Source organism: Rattus norvegicus, chromosome 14, assembly GCF_021556685.1.
Source record: "Rattus norvegicus strain SHRSP/BbbUtx chromosome 14, alternate assembly SHRSP_T2T, whole genome shotgun sequence".
NCBI classification, from domain to species: Eukaryota; Metazoa; Chordata; class Mammalia; order Rodentia; family Muridae; genus Rattus; species Rattus norvegicus.
The window spans coordinates 77737458-77758105 of NC_141547.1; the positions used below are offsets into that span (position 1 = coordinate 77737458).

Here is a 20648-nt window from a genome sequence, read left to right on the forward strand (position 1 = left end):
CCAGGGGTTGGGGGAGCCGGAGTACTTGTGATGGAGCCCGCAGCTCTGCTGTACATTTGTGCTGGCGGCTGCGGGCTTTGGGTACTGGGCTGGTGCCTGAGGCCACTGTTGCTTTTTCTGTCCACCATGGTTGACTGCTTTGGGCATGCCTCTTACGCACGCCCTCCCCCAGGTCTCACTGCACCTGCTCCAGCAGGTGACCTTCATGTACCCACAAAGCAAGCTCTCCTTGTGCTCTCTTATCTGCATCCAAGCGCCTCATTCTAAAACAGCAAAGAAGCCATTTCTAAATGGTGTGGAGACTGAGAGAAATGTAACCAACCATGTGCAGGTTTTGTCCCTCAAGTCCTTTGGAGCAAGTTTCTTCACATGCCAAAAACTCCTGCAGCCAGTGCTGACCCCACAGGATTCTCCTCTTCCCTCCAATCCTCCTTCCTTTTACCCGAACCTCACATCCCTGTCCTCTCTCTCTCTCTCTCTCTCTCTCTCTCTCTCTCTCTCTCTCTCTCTCTCTCTCCCTCCCTCCCTCCCTCCCTCCCTCCCTCTCTCCCTCCCTCCCTCCCTCCCTCTTTCTTCCCTCATTTTTCAAGCTTCTATATCATAGGGCCCTCATCCTTTTCAGGTCCCATCTGCTGCCATAATGTTAGGTTGGATGAAAAGCTAAGCCCTCTCCCTCTAGTCCATCAAGTTCAATGCTAAGAGCCCAGCGATCACAATAAACCGTAGCCTGAGCTTCTGCCACACCCTCCCCATTACAGCCCCTCACAGCTCTCCTGAGTGACCATCCATCTTCAGATCAGTGTGTGTTAACTTTATATCCATCCATGTGTCATCCGGCCCAGCAACACAAACATAATCACACAGATAAAATGCACACAGCGATGAGCTCACACATAAACCAAATGCAGAAGATACAGAGACTACTTATTAATGAACATATGGCCTGGTGTGTCTGTTACCACAGCCTCTCACACAGGGAGAGAGCACAGACATCTACAGTGCTGTTTAACTGCTTTTTCTCTCTGCAGGGCATGTGCACATCACGGACTTCAACATCGCCACAGTCCTGAAAGGAACTGAGAAGGCTTCCTCCATGGCTGGCACAAAGCCCTACATGGGTGAGCATCCTGGATTTCCCTCTCCTATCTTCTCAGTGTACCCTTCTTAACTTCTCACATCCCAGCCAGGGTTCTACTTGCCCTAGCAGGATCCCTGCCTCTGTAGCAAGGGGCATTTCCAATCCTTTCTTCCCTGGTTTTCTAGAATATTGTTTCGCAACAGGTAGGAACAAAGCTTTGCTGTCCTCTCTCAAAAGAATCGAGTAACGTCACGAGAATGTCACTTGGCCTTAGTGTTGGTCATTCTGGGTCTGTATTGAACACATGTTTGTCTGTCCTTGCAAGATTGCAGCTATTTTTCTCTTGGGGATTCTTATGGAAGCACTGTTTCATACTATTTCAGGTTGCTTTGTGAAGGACACCTATTGAGTCTTTTCTGATAATCTTCAGTTGCTGTCACTTTCTTTCAAATTTGTTTGTGATTCTTTATGCCTTTTTAAAAAATGATAATTGTATTTTTGAGTGTGTGTGTGTCTCTCTCTCTCTCTGTGTGTGTGTGTGTGTGTGTAGGTCACAGGACACTGTTTTAGGGTTTTACCACTGTGAACAGACACCGTGACCAAGGCAACTCTTAAAAGGGCATTAATTGGGGCTGGCTTACATGTTCAGAGGTTCAGTCCATAATTTTCAAGGCAGGAACATAGCAGCATCCAGGCAGGCATGGTAGAGGAGGAGCTGAGAGTTCTACATCTTTATCTGAAGGCTGCTAGCAGAATACTGGCTTCCAGGCAGCTAGGGTGAGGGTCTTAAAGCCCATGCCCACAGTGACACACCTACTCCAACAAGGCCACACCTACTCCAACAGGGCCACAGCTTCTAATCATGCCACTTCCTGGGCCGAGCATGTACAAACCACCACAGACACCTTTCCGATCAGTTCTTTCTTTCCATTATATGAGTCCCAGGGATTGAACTTGAGTCCTAAGGCTTAGCAACAAGAGTCTTTACCTGTTGAGCCATCTCAACTCCCAGTCCTGGTTTTCTGAAAGAGTGTTGTTTCTCTCTGCTTTAAGTCCCCACTTGCAGTCTGTTGGTTTTGTGTGCCTTCTGGTGCAGGCTTTATTTTGCCTTTTTTGGCCTTCTTAATGACGTCAACAGTTGTTGACTCAAGATATCAAGGCACCTGACAAGCTTCTCCACCTGGTGGCAGCCTCTCAGGATGGCCAGCAGTCTCTACATGCTGAGTACTACTGCTTGGGGGTACATTCTCAAATTTTCCAAGCTTCTATTGGGCAAAGACAGTCACATGACCAACCCTGGGAGAGGGGCTTTATGGGATGAGTACCAGGCGACCTGATTTCCTGTGGAATGTCAATGGCCCAGTCTACAACAGAGTGTCCAGGCTACTCTCCATTTTCATTGGCAGGTCTTTCTGTGTGCCTTTATGTAAGATTCCCTGTCTGCTCATTCTGCTACTTTTCTGTTCCTGTCTTTTAAGTGAAATGATCTCTTAAACTACTATTAGAAGATGGCACGATTCAGGAGAGTTCCCCTCACTTCAGATTCAGCCCCCCTCTCTGTGGGAGGTGTACTAGAACCTATGCAGAGGCTGGAGGTGACTCAGTGGCAGGGCACTTGCCTGGTATGCCTGAGATTCTGTGTTCGACCCCCAGCACCAAGAGAAAGAGAATGGAGAGAAAATAAGGGAAGGAGGGAGAGAGGGATGGAGGGAGGGGAAGGATGGAGGGAGGGAGAGAGGGAAGGAGATAGAGAGGCATCATCATGGCTGTGAGTGCCTAGTGTTGACCTCCATCCCATCTCTACCAGGACCTTGCCTTCCTTTTGCCCACCGCTTTCTCTCCTGCTTTATTGTGTGTCTCCCTCTTACTCTTACAGGGTGAATATGAACTATCCCTCACACGCTCCCATGTTAAAACAGTTGTTCCCCAGCTGGTAGCACTGTTTTGAAAGACTTTGGAACCCTGGGAAGTTGGGGCCTAGCTGGGTTGACTCAGGAGCCTGCCCTGGCAGCCATAACTCAGTGGGGTCCCAGTTGGTGGTCTACAGAGATGACAGCAAGCTGCCCCACCCTCCTTCTGCCATAGATGCTGCAGGTCTTACCACTGCGATACAGCCATGCCTTCCCCACAATGACTGAGCTAAACCAAACCCTGCCTCTCTAGGCAGCGTCTGTCAGGCACCTTGTCACCAGGAGGACAGTCATTAATAGTTTTCCTTTGGGCATTTTTTTTTGAAGGGAACACCCACCTCCTTTGTCTCTGCCATACCTAAGCGGGCAACTCTTTCAGGTGTTGAGCACTGGGGTTTATGCACTGCTGGTCTGGGCCCCTCACTACCTGCTTTGGGGTTCCTCTCTGCTTCTTACTCTATAGACATCACCACATGGTGACCTTACCATGATTGATTGATGCAGTAAAAATTAAAAATGGATCACGGCTACTGGTTCCCGAATGCTCTCATTCCTTGCCAATCTGAGGGAGCCACGTGCTCTGACTGTTTCTCTGCCAGCTGCTTTCACATGCTGTCCCCTTGGCGGGTTGTTACCACACCTGACACACACATCGAGTTCTGCAGGCCATTCTAGTGTGGCACCACACCACGCTAGCCCCAAGCATTCTAAAGCCTAACACGGTTTCCCAGAACTGAGACAGGTTGACTCTCTGCCCGCCAGGAACTTTGGTCACATCCCCTGTAGCTCTAGAAACTTGTAGTTTAACAATTAGATGTATATGTTAAATTCTCAAGCTACAATACATCCACAGAATAAATTCACTGCCAATTAATAAAGATAGAAATTGCCCACCTAGACAAGATAAAATTGACCCAGACCACCTGGATCGGAATCATCCTCCTCTGTCTCCATCTTCCTTTTCTCGCTCCTCTTCCTCCTCCTCTTCCTCCTCTTCCTCCTCTTCTTCCTCCTCCTCTTCTTCTTCCTCCTCTTTCTCCTCCTCTTCTTCCTCCTCCTCTTCTTCCTCCTCCTCTTCCTCCTCCTCTTCTTCCTCCTCCTCTTTCTCCTCCTCTTCTTCCTTCTCCTCTTTCTCCTTCTCCTCCTTTTCCTCCTCTTCCTCCTCCTCTTCCTCCTCCTCTTCTTCTTCCTCCTCCTCTTCCTCCTCCTCTTCCTCCTCCTCTTCCTCCTCCTCTTCCTTCTCCTCTTCCTCCTCCTCTTCCTCCTCCTCCTCCTCTTCCTCTTCTTCCTCTTTCTCTCTCTCTCTCTCTCTCTCTCTCTCTCTCTCTCTCTCTCTCTCGCTCACTCTCGCTCTCGCTCTAGCAGTTTGCGCCTGGAATCTCACTAGTCAGAAGACAGAAGCTGAGGCATCGTATGGTCAAAGCTATCCTGGCTATAGAATTAAAACCTATGTGATTTTCTTCCCAGAATTCAACATTTAAAGTCACTGAATTAATTGATATTAAACTTAAGTAAGAATTGACAATAAATACTGGCAAAAATAGAAGGCTTCCCTGAGACTCCCCTTTGCCCACTGTCTCTGCCTCCCTTAAGTGAATGAAGCCCCTGGGTCCTGGCTCTTTCCCTTCAGGGAGGGAGAACTGTGAGGGGCTGTCTAGTTACACCTCAGCAGCCTCACCTGTGTACATGATGATTGTGGTCCTACTGTGTGTGCATCATCATTATGCTTCATCCTCACAGTATCCACTGGCAGTTCCTCATTTTACATACAAGGAGTCTGAGGTCCAGAGAGGTCCATTAGTCTGCCCGAGGTCACACAGCTGCTTAGAGAGGGAGATGGGATTTCAAGCATTTTGGATCTGAAACCTAAGCTCCCATCTCTGTACCAAGCTTGGACATTGAGTCATTATTCTAAAAAGCTGATCTTTCTCCAACAAGAGTCAGTTTATCGTCATGGCTGTATGTAAGATTCAGGGTTTCTGGTGTCCTAATTAGAGTCGGGCCTGAATTAATGAGCAAAGGTGCAGGAGAGAAGTTCCCGGGCTTTGGAGGGTGATCTCCAAATGGCTGTGTCTCCAGAGACAGTGGGTCAGGCAAGGGCAGCTGTGGATTTCAGGGTTCTCATTAGAGCTCACCCCCATGGTTTTAAAAGCTCTGAACTCCCAACGCCAAGGGATGGTTTGTTGATTTCTCTCGTTGGAGCTGTTTGCTTCCAAAGCCTGATAGTAAGTTCCCAGAATGCCCTAAGTGTGGTTTCCAGAACAGGCTGATGACTAAGGTCCTGGAAGGTGATACACAAAGATTTCTCTAGAAGAAATATTTGCCCATAACTGAATGTTCATTCATTGAAAAAGCACATGGGATTCTCCACTGAATGGAAGAAAACTCTGTAAAATGTATCAGAAGTCAGAAACATCCCAGCTGCCACCCAGGGTTCTCCAATTCATTAATATGAGGAGAACAGAAGGAATTCTCCTCAGCAAACGTTTAGGAGTGTGAAGAAGGCATGGGGTTCTGAGGGAAGCATAAGGTGACAAATAAAGGTAGACCTCCTGATCCTTAGTACTCAGGCCTAGGGAGAGGGGGCATGCAAATGTGTGGAGATCACAGTCAGTCAGAGGCATGAGGAGAAGCAGTTCGTCCAGAGAAGGGGAGATGACCTCTTCATGGGCACTCTCCTGCAGAAGATGATGCAGAGAGCACGTTTCATTGGATAAAGACGGGGAAAGGAGCTGAGGCTGAGGGAATGGTCTGTTCTAAGGAATAAGACAGCATTGCAAGCTGCGAGAGCCCATTCTGCTCTAGCTGAAAGAACAGGAACAAGTTGGAGAGAAAGGAAGCAGACCAAGTGGGTAAGGGCTTGACTCCCAGTATCCAAATAATGTACATCACGTGCCCCTTGAGGCGAGCCTCAGGAGATGCTAACTGGAAAACTTCCAGCTGGTCTTAGCTTCCAACTCTAGGAAATGGGGCAGCTGGTGGTGGGTACAGTGAGTCTCAATTGACGCCTTAGTTAGGTTTCTACCGCCATGACAAAACATCATAGCCAATGTAACTTATTAAATAAAGCATTTAATTGGGGACTCACAGTTGCAGAGATTAAGAATCCACAGCCATCATGGTAGGGAGCATGCGAGCAGGCAGTAGCTTGGAGCTCACACCTTGATCCACAAGCACAAGGCAGAGAGAGAGAACTAACTGTGAATGGCCTGGGCTTTTGAAGCCTCAGTGGCCACCCAGTGACACATCTCCCCCCAGCAAGGCCATATATCTTAAGCCTTCCCAAACAGTTCTACCAATTGGAGACCAAGCATTTAATCATGTGAGTCTCTGGGGCCATTTCCATTCAAACCAGCACAGTGGGCATTGATGGGGATGTCATGCCAGAACTGAGGAAAGTTCACAGCATTGTGCCTGGAAGGTGGCCACCATTGATGCACAGAAACTGCCATTGCTGTTCCTTCCTGTCATGGCTTCCTGTCCTACCTATGCTAAGTGTTTGAGGGTAGAGACGAACTCACATTTTCCTGTTTTGGGAGCTCACACTTGAGAGGCAGAGGCAGGCTCTAAAGAAATCTCACTCTATCACTAGTAAGGAAATTGGGAGACATAAGGCCACCACACACTTAGTTCTTGCCCCTACCCCTTACTCCTGTCCATTCCTGCCCCCAAGAAAGTTGTGATGAGCAAACATGGGTATTGTGGGAAGTGACTATGGCCACGAGTGCACTCTCAAGAGAAATGACTAACCTTGGGGAGAGTAACAGTGACTACGCTGTGTGCCAGAAGAAACTGTAGAGCCAGCACTCAACTTGGGTCTCCAAGGTCCTTCAGCTCCCAGTAACCTCTCTGTGCATCTATTCTTTCACACACTGCAGGAGCTCCTGCATGCCAGGCAGTGCCCTGGAGACTGAAAACACATCGGAAACCAAGCAACATCCCTGCCCTCTTTGGTTTCACAGTTTGTGGGGGACAGTCACTTGAAAGGTCATCCCTGATAAATGTGTACTCTGAGATATTTATTTTCTTAATTTTTATGTGAGCAGGTGCATTGGCTGCATGTATGCCCATGTGCCCTGTGCATGCTTGGTGGCCACAGAAGCCAGAAGCATCATCATAGCCTTTGGAACTAGAGTTACAGGTGGCCGTGAGCCATCATGTGGATGCTGGGAATAGAACCTGGGTTCTCTGGAAGAGCAGCAAGTACTCGTAACTCTTCAGGACCAAAGAATCTTTTTAAACAGTTTTCAATTTGATGAAGAAAAAATTTGCACTTCACCCATGTGGAGCATACACACAGGGTCATAGCTAACCATGTATTCTTCATATAACATCACGCCATTCTTACTTCTGCTTCCTGGAAATGTTCTACCTTGTGCGAGTTCCAAGTTTACATTGGAGCTGCAGTCCTGCTGGAGTCTATTTCTGAATACAGTGTGAGGTAGGGAGGAGCTTTTCCTGTCTGCTTCCAGTGATCCAAACCATTGAACTCTGTTTAAAGTGTTCTTCTTACTCTACCCTTTTCAACTTTGTCAGATCTCATCTGGCCTCAGATCATGGATCTGTTTCTACTCCCTGCTTCATTTCACCCATCTATTGCTTATTGACTTTTACTTGTAGCAAAGATGGTGCTTGAAATCCCATAGCTGAGTCGCTGTCAATTCCTTTCTTCTTTTCAAGCTATGGCAACACGGAGTCCTGTGCCCTTTCATGTACATTTTTATAGCCATCTTAATGATTTCTAAGATAACAAATATTTGTACTGTGTCTCTGTCAGGATCATATCAAACCTACATGTCATAGGAGCGAAGTCTCCCAGCCCAGGAGAACAGAAGGACGCTGGTCCACAAGATCATCTTGGCTTCCAGCAGCTCTACCATTGATTCATCAGCACACAGACTTAGCGTGTGTTTTGTTCTATGTACACTTTCTATGTATTTTGTGCATTTTGCTGTTTTTCTAAGAACTAGATGTTTTAAAATAATATTTCTAGGAATCCTCTGAGAATCTCATACAGTGTAATTTGATCATATTCATCATCTTCCCAAATTTCCAGACCTCCTTACCCATCCAACATTGTGTCATTGTGTTCTCTCTCTCTCTCTCTCTCTCTCTCTCTCTCTCTCTCTCTCTCTCTCTCTCTCTCCCCTCTCCTCTCCCCCTCCTCTCCCCTCTCCCTCTCCCCTCTCCCCTCTCTCGTCTCCTCTTCTCTCCTTTTTAATGTCTAGTTTATGTTGGCCAACTGCTGTTAGGTGTGGGACTTGCCTTGGAGTATGGTCAATATACCAGAAGTTCTACAGTTAGAGAAAACTGACCCCGCCTTTCCCAGCAGCTGACAAACGTCAGCAGCTCCTCAGCAAGTGTGGGATTTCATGCCTACATCCTTCTTGTTGGGATTTTGTCTGGCTCGAGCTCGTGTGAGTTTTATGCATGCTCTCACAATTGCCCTGAGTTTGTGTGTGCTTCTGCCCTACTGTGTCCAGAAAACACTGTTTCCCTGAATTCCCCCACCACCTCTGGCTGTTAGACTCCTTCCAATCCCTCTTCCTGGAATATTCCCCAAACTTTAAGGAGGAAGCATGTGACATTTATGGCCCATTGGGGTTGGTCACTTCAATAAGAGTCTCTTATTCTCTGCACATTGACCAGCTATGGGTCTCTGTGTTGGTTGCCACCTAATACAAGAAAAAGCATCTATGATGAGGATTGAGAGATGCATTGATCTGAGGGTGTAGCAATAAATCAATAGGGGTCAGTTTAAAACTATTTAATATTAAATAATATTAAATCATAAGTCTATTTGGGAGAATAGTAGTAGTAGCTCTTCCCCCAGGCCTATGACCTATCTAGCCATATATTTTTGTGCCTATTAGAATGTCAGGTATCGGGGCTGGGGATTTAGCTCAGTGGTAGAGCGCTTACCTAGGAAGCGCAAGGCCCTGGGTTCGGTCCCCAGCTCTGAAAAAAAAGAACCAAAAAAAAAAAAAAAAAAGAATGCCAGGTATGGATAAGTTCAATTGTGTGGGAATAGGTCTTTAATCCAGTCAGAAAGTGTTTGGGTATCACTGTAATGTTTATGCCACCATTACACCGGTGGGCATATATTGCAAGGTCGGTCATTTTCATAGCTTTCAGGGGTCCTAACTGGGTTATACTGATGACTTTCTTTTCTCCTATGGTAATATGCTTCTCACCTTCCACCACTGTGAGAGCTAGCCAGTAGCAATGGAGCTTTCAGGTCAGTACCCACTTGATTTCTCCATGAGTTAAGGATGTTACGTCTTCATCAATAGACTCTTATCATCACATTCTAGACAGTAACCAAGAGCAATGGCAATAGCCTATTTGTTTGGGGGGACTCTGCAGAACTACATTGATCAATAACCCAAAAAGGGGTAACCCATTCCTGGTGCTGGAGTTTTTATTTGGTAGCATATGGTGTCTAGTTGAGGATGTTGTCCTGTTGTCCCTGTCTTAGGGTAATTTCATTTAAACATTTTGTACATATGCATGTGTGTATGTTTTAGGCAACTTCTACCATAGTGGGTTTGTTTATATGTGGTTTACTTTCTATTATATGTAGTGTGTGTGTGTTGTGTGTGTGGTGTGGTGTGGTGTGTGTGTGTGTGTGTGTGTGTGTGTGTGTGTGTGTGTATGAGAGAGAGAGAGAGAGAGAGAGAGAGAGAGAGAGAGAGAGAGAGAGAGAGAGAGAGATCAGAAGAGGGCGCCAGCACTCCAGAATGGGAGCTATAGATGGTTATGAACTGCCAGATGTAAATTTTCCAGTCCTTTAACAGCAGCAGGTACTATTAGCAGCTGATCCATTTTTCAGCCTTCTCAAGAACTAGATTTTTAATCAGTCAGTCTTCAGTCATTAATGATTAAAAAAATACAGTTGACTCTTTACATTGATTTTTGGATCTTGTGACTGTGACACATTTTCTTAGTTCTGACAGGTCTTCTCCAGTGAATTCCTTGAGATTTCTACCTGTGCACTTGTGTTTGCAGATAGGGCTTTACTTTACGCCACTGTTTTGTGTGCTTTCCTGAGTGTGTGTGTGTTCACAGTGCCTATCAGCTAGGAAACTTTGCCTTGACCCTGCTCTTAGCTGGATGCTGTCTCCTGGTCCACACTCAATGTCATGTTCACCTGAGGATTTGTACTTCTCTCTATCAACATAAAGAATTACCAAATATTTCAACTGTTTTTTCCCCAATCATAAATGCATGTTGGATTCTGCCAGAGCCTTTTTCTTTTTGATATTTGAGATAATCTGATGTTTTTTTCCTACAATCTACTGAAGTACATTGATGAATTTTTGCAAATGCAAACAGGCCCAGCACTCCCCGAAGGAATCTTATTAGTCATGACATATTAGCTTCTTTACACAACGCTGGAATCCATGTGTTAATATCTTGTTTACACTACTTGCATCTCATTTATGAGGATTGTTTGCTTGTCTTTACATTTGTTTTTATGACAGCTCCATGTTGTTTGAGTAGCAGAGTATTGATGGCACTCTAAGTTGGAAGGATTGCTGCTACTCATTTGTGAATTTGATAAAATTGTCCAGTGAAGATATGTGATTAAACCTGATATTATTTCATGTGAAGAAAACTTTACAACTATGAATTCAATGTCTAAGAATAACAATTATATAAAACACAGTAATTTATTGTTGTCAGAGACTTTATGTATTTTGTCTTGGCATCCATGCATGTGTAACAACCCCTCACCCTTTTTAGGGATAGTGGGTTCTATGGTGAGAGCTCTTCTTTTGTTCTTTAATTAGTATTTTGTACTTTCTCTCTGATTTTCTAATCATTCTGATTCCACACTAATAAACATGATGATTTTTTTAAGTACCAATTTTTATCTTAATTGCCTTTCTCTCTTACTTCTCTGTCTTCTGTTGCATCCGTTTTCCTCTTGTCTTAATTGCTTCCTTAGGTCACCTGTTGGTCTCAGTCCTGGTGCGTAATGTGGATGTTCGGATAACTGACTCGAGACTCTTCTTCCTTGCAGGAATATCACACACAGGAAACAAAGTCCAGCTGTAGCTGTGGCCCCATGACTTTGGAAGTATTATGCTCACATTCTGTTATGACCATTTTAAAAGAATAGGAATTTTCTCTCCTTATCATTCTAATGCTGATGTCCAGCCTAATTCTCCAATGAACCAATACCGTGTGCAGCATGACCATGGGTAGAGTTCGATCAAAAGCCACTGTCCAGCCTTTCCTTCCTCCATCTTTTCCTGCTGCCTCTGAGCTGATCATCATTTAGCACTGCCTTTACCTCACTCTCGCTTCAGTATTTAAACCTGAAAAAGCAAGCACACAGAATGTTCCAGTTTTAGGTCACTCAATAGAAACTATTCTGAAGTTGGGCTTTAAAAATCTCATAAAAGGGAACTGGAGAGATGGTTAAGATTGTGTAGTGCAATCTTACCAGCAGCCACATTACACAGAATACAACTACCTGTAACTCCACTTCAAAGGTTATGACGACCTCTTCTGGCCTCTGAAGACACTGCACCCAGGTGCGTAGACACACCCAGAGACGACACACGTAATTCACAAATAAAAAGAAACCCTTTAAAAAATAATTTCACAAGAGTATATTCCCCAATCTTCCTACCCATCTCTGTTTCTCCTGCTATAAACATATCATCCATCAATCTTATTTTTGCTTCTGATGGCATATTATAGTCATCAAAATAAAGAATTAATTTTCTATATACCTTCACTTTTTTTCTGTTACCAGTAATTTTTTTGTGTGTATACGGAGTTTTAGTTTTCTATCTGATATCATGGACTTTGGAGGATTTCTTAAAATCAATCTTAATGAAAGCCTATTAGCAATAAAAAGTGTAGACAAATGAGTTTTTAAAAAGTGTTTATTGCAAAAATTATTACACTTTAAAGATAACTTGAATGAATATCCTGTATACTGAGTGCCAGGTTAACAGCTTCTCTTGGGGAATTAACTGTACCGCCCTGCTGTAACAGCTCTGACTTTGGCTGTGATGTTCCTCCCATCTTCGTTGCTCTGCTCTGTCATATGTCTGTCTTCCTTGAGTTGCATCTGGAACTTTCCCCTGATCATTAGCTGTTGGCTATGCCTGTGATATACGGGAAGCTTAAGTTTTGCTTTCATTGTGTCCATTTATTCAGATGGTCTCTGGGTTTCTTGAGTAGCTGATTTGATGACTCATCATTTTGTGGAAACTTCTTTTTATGTATTTATTTTGTGTGTGTGTGGGTGCTCTGTCTTCACAAATATATGAAGCAATGCCTCTTCTCCTAAGCTCTGCATCACCAAGGAATTCCCACGGTCTCTTTTCCGTCCTTGTCCTCTTCTTGAAAACCGTGGAACTATACAGAGGACCTGGTGAGTGGATGCGAGCTCCACTCTTATCGTCTGGGCAAGGCCTGGGCCTCTTGTTGGTGCCCACACATGGCTCAGCTGAGGCTATCTTACCCTCTTCCTCCATCCCTGTTTTCCTCCCGTGGCACACTCAGGGGAATCACACCTCTGTCTTCTTACTTCTGATTGTTAGCTAATTCAAGAAAGAGTACCATGGGCTAACATAATTATTAATCTTTGTTAATCTGACTAAAATATACCTCTTGGTGCCTATGGGAATGTTTCTAGAAGAGTTTAACAGAGGAGATAAAAAACCCACTCTAAATGTGGATGTCATCATCCCAAAGAAGGCAAGTTGAACACCAGAACCATCTTTTCTACCTAACTGCAGATGCAACATGTCTAACCATTGTACACCCCTACCACCATTCCCTCCCCACAATGGTGGGCTGTGCCCTCAAACTGTAAGCCAGATTAAACCTTTCCTTCTAAAATTGATTTTGTCAGGTATATTGTCCCAATAATCAGAAAGGTAGCTAATACGATACTGTGTTTATCCTTTTCCAGTTAGCCTCTGTCCCTTTATTGTTTCTGCTGCTGTGATAAATATCTTGACAAAGGCAACTTTAAAGAGAGGGGGTTTATTTGTCTCACAATTCCAGGTTATAGTGCATCATTATGGACAAGTCAAGGCAGAAATTTCAAGCAACTAGCCACATCCACTAGCAGAGAGAATGAACACATGCATCTTGTTAGCACTTGTTTAAATTTACACAATCTGGGATCCCTGACATAGGGAATGGTGCTACCCACAGAGGGGCAGGTCTTCTCACCTCAATTAACAACTCAAGATTCAAGTCCCCACAGACATACCCATAGGCACCCTACTCTAGAAATCATTTTCCAGGTAATTTTCAGATTCTATCAGATTGACTATTAAAATTTATCACCACAGGCTAGATGTGACACTCCAACTTTGGTGTTACAACAGAGCAGAACTATTTCAGATCTGACAGGGGATGTGTTTATAAAAAGATAAAGGGGGTAATATGTTCTATGGAGGTGTGGTGAGGTATGGGGGAAGGGGTGTGCCTCTGCAAGCCCATGTTGAGGTATCCATTCCCCCTGAGGGACCAGCCACACGATGATATAGTATAGAATAGAGTTTATTTAGGGCATGGGGAGGAGGGTCAAGAAGGTAATAGAGGCAAAGAAAGGCAGAGAGAAAGTAGAGAAGTAGAGAAGTAGAGGCTGGCCATGAGTACATGGAGAGAGCTGGGGAAGGGAATGGGGAGAGAGTGGGGAAGGAAAGCAAGAGCAAGAGAGGAGCAAGAGAGCAAGAGAGGGGAAGCAGCCCCTTTTATAGTGTCAGGTATACCTGGCTGTTGCCAGGTAACTGTAGGGCAGAGCTTAGACAGAATGCTAACAATGGGAAAGGGAGTTGTAAGTGGAGTAGAGGAATGGAACTGGAGGAGCCCAGAGTAACTTCCATGAGACTTCAGCTGAATCCTGAAAGATGTCTCAACCTTGTTCAACACAGGACACACAGAGCATGGCAGAGACAAGGAACTCTATTCACCAGGACCCTTAGGCAAGAAGGGACTGACTGACAGAAAGCACCTAAGAGAACAGATTTGGCCAGTAATCGAGGAAGATGAACTTGGTGAGGCATGAATAGAGCACACAGCACCTGCTTTGCATGGTAAATTTGGGGCTCTGCAGCAACACTAAACATCAACTGCCTTGGACAAATAGGGAACCCAGAACCATCTAAGTAGCAATAAGCAGGATGAACGTTCCTAATGTAGAAACCTCAACCCCAAATCCAAAATATAGTAAGCACTGACACGATGGCACTTAATACCTGACCTCATGTGACAGGCCATAGTGAAAAGGCAACTACCTGAGAACTTTTTAAAATTACGTCCATGATATGTGCATGAGGCTACTGGGGATTTGAATTAACTTTGTTTTTGAGACCTGGAGATGCATCATTACACATGTGCAAACATCCCAGGGTCTGAAGCAATCTGAAGCCAAAACACATCTGGTTCTGGACCTTTGGATATTTCATCCAGATGTTAATGAATGTGTCTGTGGGAGATGGTGGGTAGAAGTCTGGCCCCTTCTTCACACGTTAGCTGTTAAATGTGTTGACTCTGTCTCGGCTCTTCTCATTAGAACTGTTGGCTGCGAGCCAGGGGGCTGGAGAGATGGCTCAGCAGTTAAAAGCACATGCGAATCTTCCTGGGGACCCGAGCTTGCCTTCCATCCACTCTACTGGAAGAATCCGACTCATTTTTCTGAAGTGCCTTTCCAGGACTGTTCATGACTCATTTCTGCCTCTTATCAGAGCTTCTGTATTTCTTCTTTAGCCAATTAGACTTCCCCTCCCCTTCCTCTTCCCACACAGACTGTGAAATCCTAATGGTCTATGGCTGAGAAATGTCTTACACTTTAACAAAAGCTGTTTCCTGTTGCCTTGAATGCTGCTAACATCCCCTGGAAGAAACCAATAGCCCGTGGTGGTAGTTTCACTTTATTGCAAATTAATATGTAAGTAACACCTGAGTTCGTTGTCTAGCTAGGAGCCAAACAAAACTGAATGACCCTTGTGGAATTCAGAGTGCCCAGGCTCACCACTTATCTCTGCTTCCTATAGTTATTGGATCATTTTAATGCAAGGAATTATGACCAAGCCCTTGAACCATCTGGAGACTGTGTATAATGTGTGCCTGGGTAAGCTGAGTTCCCAATCATTGCCCATTCAAAGACGGACAGCGATATTAAAAGCCAGATCACATCTGTTGGGAACCTGCTTTGTACCAGTCCCAAAAGGAAGCATGGCTGTGCTACCTCTTTGTGGTTATGGGGGACTGTCATTAATCCATGGAGCCTGAGACTTATTCAGGGGCTAAATGCTTGACCAATGAACATTTATTGAGCACCTACTGTATGCTCAGTGAACATCATAAATACACTTCCTTTCTCAGCAGTGCTACACAGGAGGGATTGTGATCCCTTCTGACAGATGGGGAAACTGAGGCCTAGCTCACTCACGGCCATTGTACCTGTAAGTGTGAGACTTGAGCTCAGTGATGACAAGTGACTTTCTTAGCATGTCTGAGCTCTCTGTTCGCTGAATGTACTTAGAATGATCTCTCTGTGCACATGAAGGTAACGTTAAAGGGACAGAGATGATAAAAGAGCAACACAGAAATTGGAGTTGAGGCCAGAGAAGGAGGTTCTAGAAGGAAAGAGTGATGAGACTTGGGGGTGACCTAGTGATCAGGGACAGGCTGAAAGAGGAGGTAGAATCCACGGTGACTCCAGGTTTCTGACCGTTTCTGAGCAAACTATCAGTATCACCTGGGATACAGAAAGAACAGCAGGACCAGTGTGAGAGGGAAGAATCTGGATGGGCAGGCGGTGTGAAGGACCAGGGGACCCATGGCAGAGGTTCATAGGGGTGGGGTGTCCAGAGTCTGAGATACCAAGCTGGAGACACATTTCCATGGCAAGGAGTGGGAAGGAGGCCTGTGTTCTGGGCCCCATTGGACTAGATGACCCTGAACTCCCAGGCCTTGGCTTCTCCACAAAACACTTAGAGAAAAAGAGAAATTATCTTGAATGTCCCTACCCCACCCCAGCTGAAATTCAGGGACTCTGCCTTCACAATCCAGAAGGGCATAATTACCTGGAGAGGCAGATTTGGGCAGCCTGTCAGCTGGCAGGTTACATGTTAAATAGCTTTTCACACTCTGGTGCACATCAAACCCTTCCGCAGCATCCGTGGAGCTGAACAGAAAGTGAGAAAGGGTAATGGAGAAAGTGATTGTATTTTTCTGTTTTTAGTGGAATGAGCACATGAATTTTGCATGGTCAGCCTGGGTGGCAAATCCCAGCAAGTGGATATTTGCATTTCTGGGGGAAGAAAGATAACATCTCTGAGCAGACTCCGTGTGTCCTTATTCTACTGGAAGGCCAATTGTATGGTGGTCTGATGCCCTTTGGCATGGAAACTCACTTCAATTAAAAGCCTGCTTTGGAAGAACTGCTTGACTGCTACTCAGGGCAGTTAGTGGATGGTGACGCTGATCTTGCTAGGTAACAGAAACATTCTGGGAGTGCAGTCAGAGGCTCCATGGTATCCAAGTCTGCCCCATGTATCCATAGCCGACTCACAGGAGTCTTCAGAGTGGACAGCATGCACCCAGCATTGTGATGAGTTCAAGAGGAAAGCAAAAAGCAAACAGTATGTCTGGTAGTGTGACCAGAGCCCAAAGTTTCTTATGTATTCCTTAAATATACACACTGCCATATTGTGATAGTTCAGCAGGTAATGAAAATGACCAATAATAACCAACGGGAGGGTAGCATATACAGTGTGGGAACAGTGACCAATGCTTATTAATGTGCACATTAATGGCAAGGCCACATGTTTCTGTTTTAGGCTATACAGAAACCCTAATTTATTCAAATATAACACTGGGTATATCGTCATAGAAAATCTTGGGTTTGGGACTGAGTAAAGGCACTTGCCACCAAGTCTGACTGCTAGAGTTCAATTCCCTAATGGAAGAAGAAAACTGATTCCCACAAGTTGTTCTCTGATCACTAAATATATACTGTGGCACTGTGACACACACACACACACACACACACACACACACACACAATGTTTCCATCAGGAGCCTAGACATTTAAGTTATTGGTAGACTATCACAGTACGGCAGCACTTGTGTTGGTGTGAGCCTGGCATGGGAGCATACGATTCATCCATTTCCCATCACCTCACTGTATATCTCACACCATCACAAGAGAATGAGGAAAGTGTGATACGATGCTTTCAGAGAGAAAGAGAAGACACAGTCACACAATTCTCACTCTATCATTTTGATCTGTTTTGTCACTTGCTATTATTGTCACTCTCTTCCTGAACCTGATTTATATACGAGACATTATCCTAGTAGGTGGGTATAAGGGAAGCGAACAGTATATTTTGGTAGTATTAAGGCCTCTACTGACTTCTGTACAGTCTTGAGACTTCAAGCAGATTGCAGAATTGGAGTCACCACTAGACGGGCTCCCTGAATCAATACCCTGCGGTGCCCTACTGAGAGATAAAAACAAAATGGTACCAGAATCCTGTCAAGATACTGCCAATCCATACAATTGAGTTGGGCTCCGTTGAAATTGCCCAAGCGTACTGACACTCAAAAGGCTCTGAGAAGCCAAGCAAAAATGGTCCTTTTTGCTTTGGGCATTGGTTAGCCTTCCCAGAGCTGGCATCCCTGTGGAGAACCACGTATACAGCAGTTGGCATGTCAGTAAGGTGTCTTGTACCAGTACAATGCCATGGTCTGTATCACGTGGCAGAAAGGAGACCCACTCAGCCTCAAGGACAGACCAAAGCAGGAAGCTCTGGGGATGGGGCTGGATGTGTAGCTCCTACAGGAGTCAGGGGGCAATAATGACATCCAGCCAAAGGCAGCACATGAGCAAAGATGAAAAATGTTGAAAAAAAACTGAGCCTTTTCCTCCCAGGAGCCATCTTTGAACTGGACCAGCTCCATGGAGACAGGGAGACCTAGTGTGCATAGTGTGTAAAGTACCCACTGTGGATGGAAAGATGGAGGGGAAGGGCCAGAGCCCCAGTCCCCAGGCAGCCCAGTCCTTCCTGGCAGTCTCCAGGACCAGAGGAAAGGGTTTGGTGCCAAAACCCAAGACTCGTTTGATTCCAGCTTTGCCAAGCTGGGTGGGTGATGCTGACAGCTACCTTCCCTCGTAGTTGTTTCTTGTGACTGCAGAACAAATTTTCAGAAGACAGAATTAAAACCATACAGAAGCTTTTCCTTGAAGTTCTAGAAGCTGGAATTATGATAGCATGGAATGGTAGAGCCTTGCTTGCACTGAAGGCTCAAGGAGGGGAAGGCTTCCCTCCACTTTGTCCAGCTCAGGTAACCTCAGGTATCCCTGGGCTTATGCTGTCCCTCTCCATGCTCTACCTCTGTCTTCACACAGCCATCCCGTGTCTTAGATCACCCCTCATCTCTCTTACAAATGCATTACTCAAGGGATTAGAACCAAATCTAAACCTATGATGATTTTTATCCTGAGGCCCTCCATTATACCTGCAAAGGCCCCTATTTCAGAATGTGATGGTATTCAAAAGTACTGGGAGTGAGGCTTGGGGACCTGCCATTCAGCCCACTACTCCCCTCTTGCCTCAGCTTCCTCATTACAGAGTGCCTTCTGCACCTGTCCCAGTGAGCACTGAAAGGATTCAATTTGTACAGAACCCTTCACAGTGGCTGGCAGCCGCGGTGCTGTCATTCACTAAGCACTGCCTGCCAGGACTTTGTCAGGTTCTCAACTCCCATCTGGCCCCTGCATTGTGATTCTGAGCCACTAAAGCAGCTGTGCAGCGATTATGACATCAACGCTCCTGTTCTGTCATCAGCCACAAGAGTACAGAGAGGGGAGAATCAGCTTCCCCAAAACTGCAAACGTCTGTCATCTCCCATTCACAGCAACCTGGTAGCACCCCTTGCCTGCAGCTTCAACACTGAGTCTCTAGTGCAAGCAGGGCTGTGGGCATGACAGGGACTTAAAAAGCCACTGAGGCACACTTGCCACACCCTGTACCCATGGGCACACCCGGGAAGCTGTCACAAGGCCATAATGTCTGGGCCCGGGGACTGCATAGGCAGGCATCATGCAAGCTTTTCTCTCTCAGATCCTGCAGGTCAGGAAGAAGCCAGACAAGTAAACAGATTTCAGTACAGGAAAGTGAATTCCCATGGGTTTTTCTAGATCAATGGCTGCCTCGATGATGGGTTCAAGTAAAGAACAAGTAAGATCATTGACTTTGGAGTCTGGCTGATGTAGGGACAGACAGGAAAGTACACACTAAAACAAAGCTGGAAAGCCAAAACCTACAGTGTTTGAAGAAAGCTAACCCATGGGGGGGGGGAGAGTTTAGAACAGTCTCCACATCTCTGTTAAGTGGTGCTCGGTGGGTGGAGTAATGGCTGAGCATGACAGAGGAAGGAAAGGTTTGTGTAACAATCGGATTGCTATTCATAAGGTTTTCTGTTTGCAGAGTGTCCAGTGTGAGCCAGGTGTCCTGCAGGCAGTTGCTGAATTGTCCCAGCCACCTGGTTCTTCTAGTTTCATTTGTGTTACTGTAAGAAGCAACTTTGAGGAAAAGATGCATATTTGAGCTTACAGTTCTGGGTTACAGTCCATCACAGTGGCAGGAGCTTGAGACAACTGATCATATCACACCCACAGGCAGGAGCAGAGAGAAATGAATGTCTGAAAATGCTCACTTGCTTGTCCTCAGATCAGTTACTCCACTCATACAGTTCAAGACTTTTTGCCTAGGGAATGGTGCCACCCACAGTTGGCAGGATCTTCCCACACTAATTAACTTAGTTAAAATAGTCCCTCACAGACATTCCCACAAGCCATCCCAACATAGTCAATCCTTCATTGAGACTCCCCTCCCATATGAGAGTTCTGTAAGTTCACAAAGATAATAAATACATCAATTAATAAACCATAATTACTACCCACATTTGTCAAAACAGGTAAAGACACTAAGTGATACGTTAAATCTATTCCAGACAAACCTGCTGTCTTCCTACTTCTAAGATGGCCAGTGGCTATTTTCTTAAACTCTTAATTCCATCATTCTCCAGAAGTAGAACATGATCCCATACTGAGAGAATGTTGGTCAGACAGGGATTTGGCAAAGGTGGAAGCACTATTTAGTGTTTCCTGTCTCAGCCATGTGACTTCCCATATACCCATAATTCTCCCTGAACCTCATCTGTTAAAGGTATTAAATGGTAGCATATGCCAAGAGGTTGTAGTCTCAAGGAAAGGGAAGCTTGTGGGCACGAACACTCTTATTAAACTTCAGAGTGAAAGAAAAACAGTGAGAAGTCAGCAGGGATCTGATAAATGACTGTTTATCTGATTGAAGCTCTTGATTTAATGTAGTCAGATACTAGTAGAAAATCCAGCCAACCTGATCATTCTTGCCTACCCTGGCCCAATTTCTTCATCTTTTCTTTTTTTTTTCTTTCTTTTTTTTTTTATTAACTTGAGTATTTCTTATATACATTTCAAGTGTTATTCCCTTTCCCGGTTTCCGGACAAACATCACCCTCCCCCCTCCCCTTCCTTATGGGTGTTCCCCTCCCAAACCTCGCCCCATTGCCACCCTCCCCGCATAGTCTAGTTCACTGGGGGTTCAGTCTTAGCAGGACCCAGGGCTTCC

General features: G+C 45.3%; 1 protein-coding gene across 1 annotated transcript in view; it reads left to right on the forward strand.

Annotated features, from left to right (window-relative positions):
* Positions 1-20648, forward strand: part of Stk32b (serine/threonine kinase 32B) — a 256406-nt gene that overhangs the window by 200477 nt on the left and 35281 nt on the right. Inside the window, 1 exon segment of the mRNA NM_001107224.3 lies at positions 1029-1118. Coding sequence (NP_001100694.1) covers positions 1029-1118 — 90 coding nt within the window.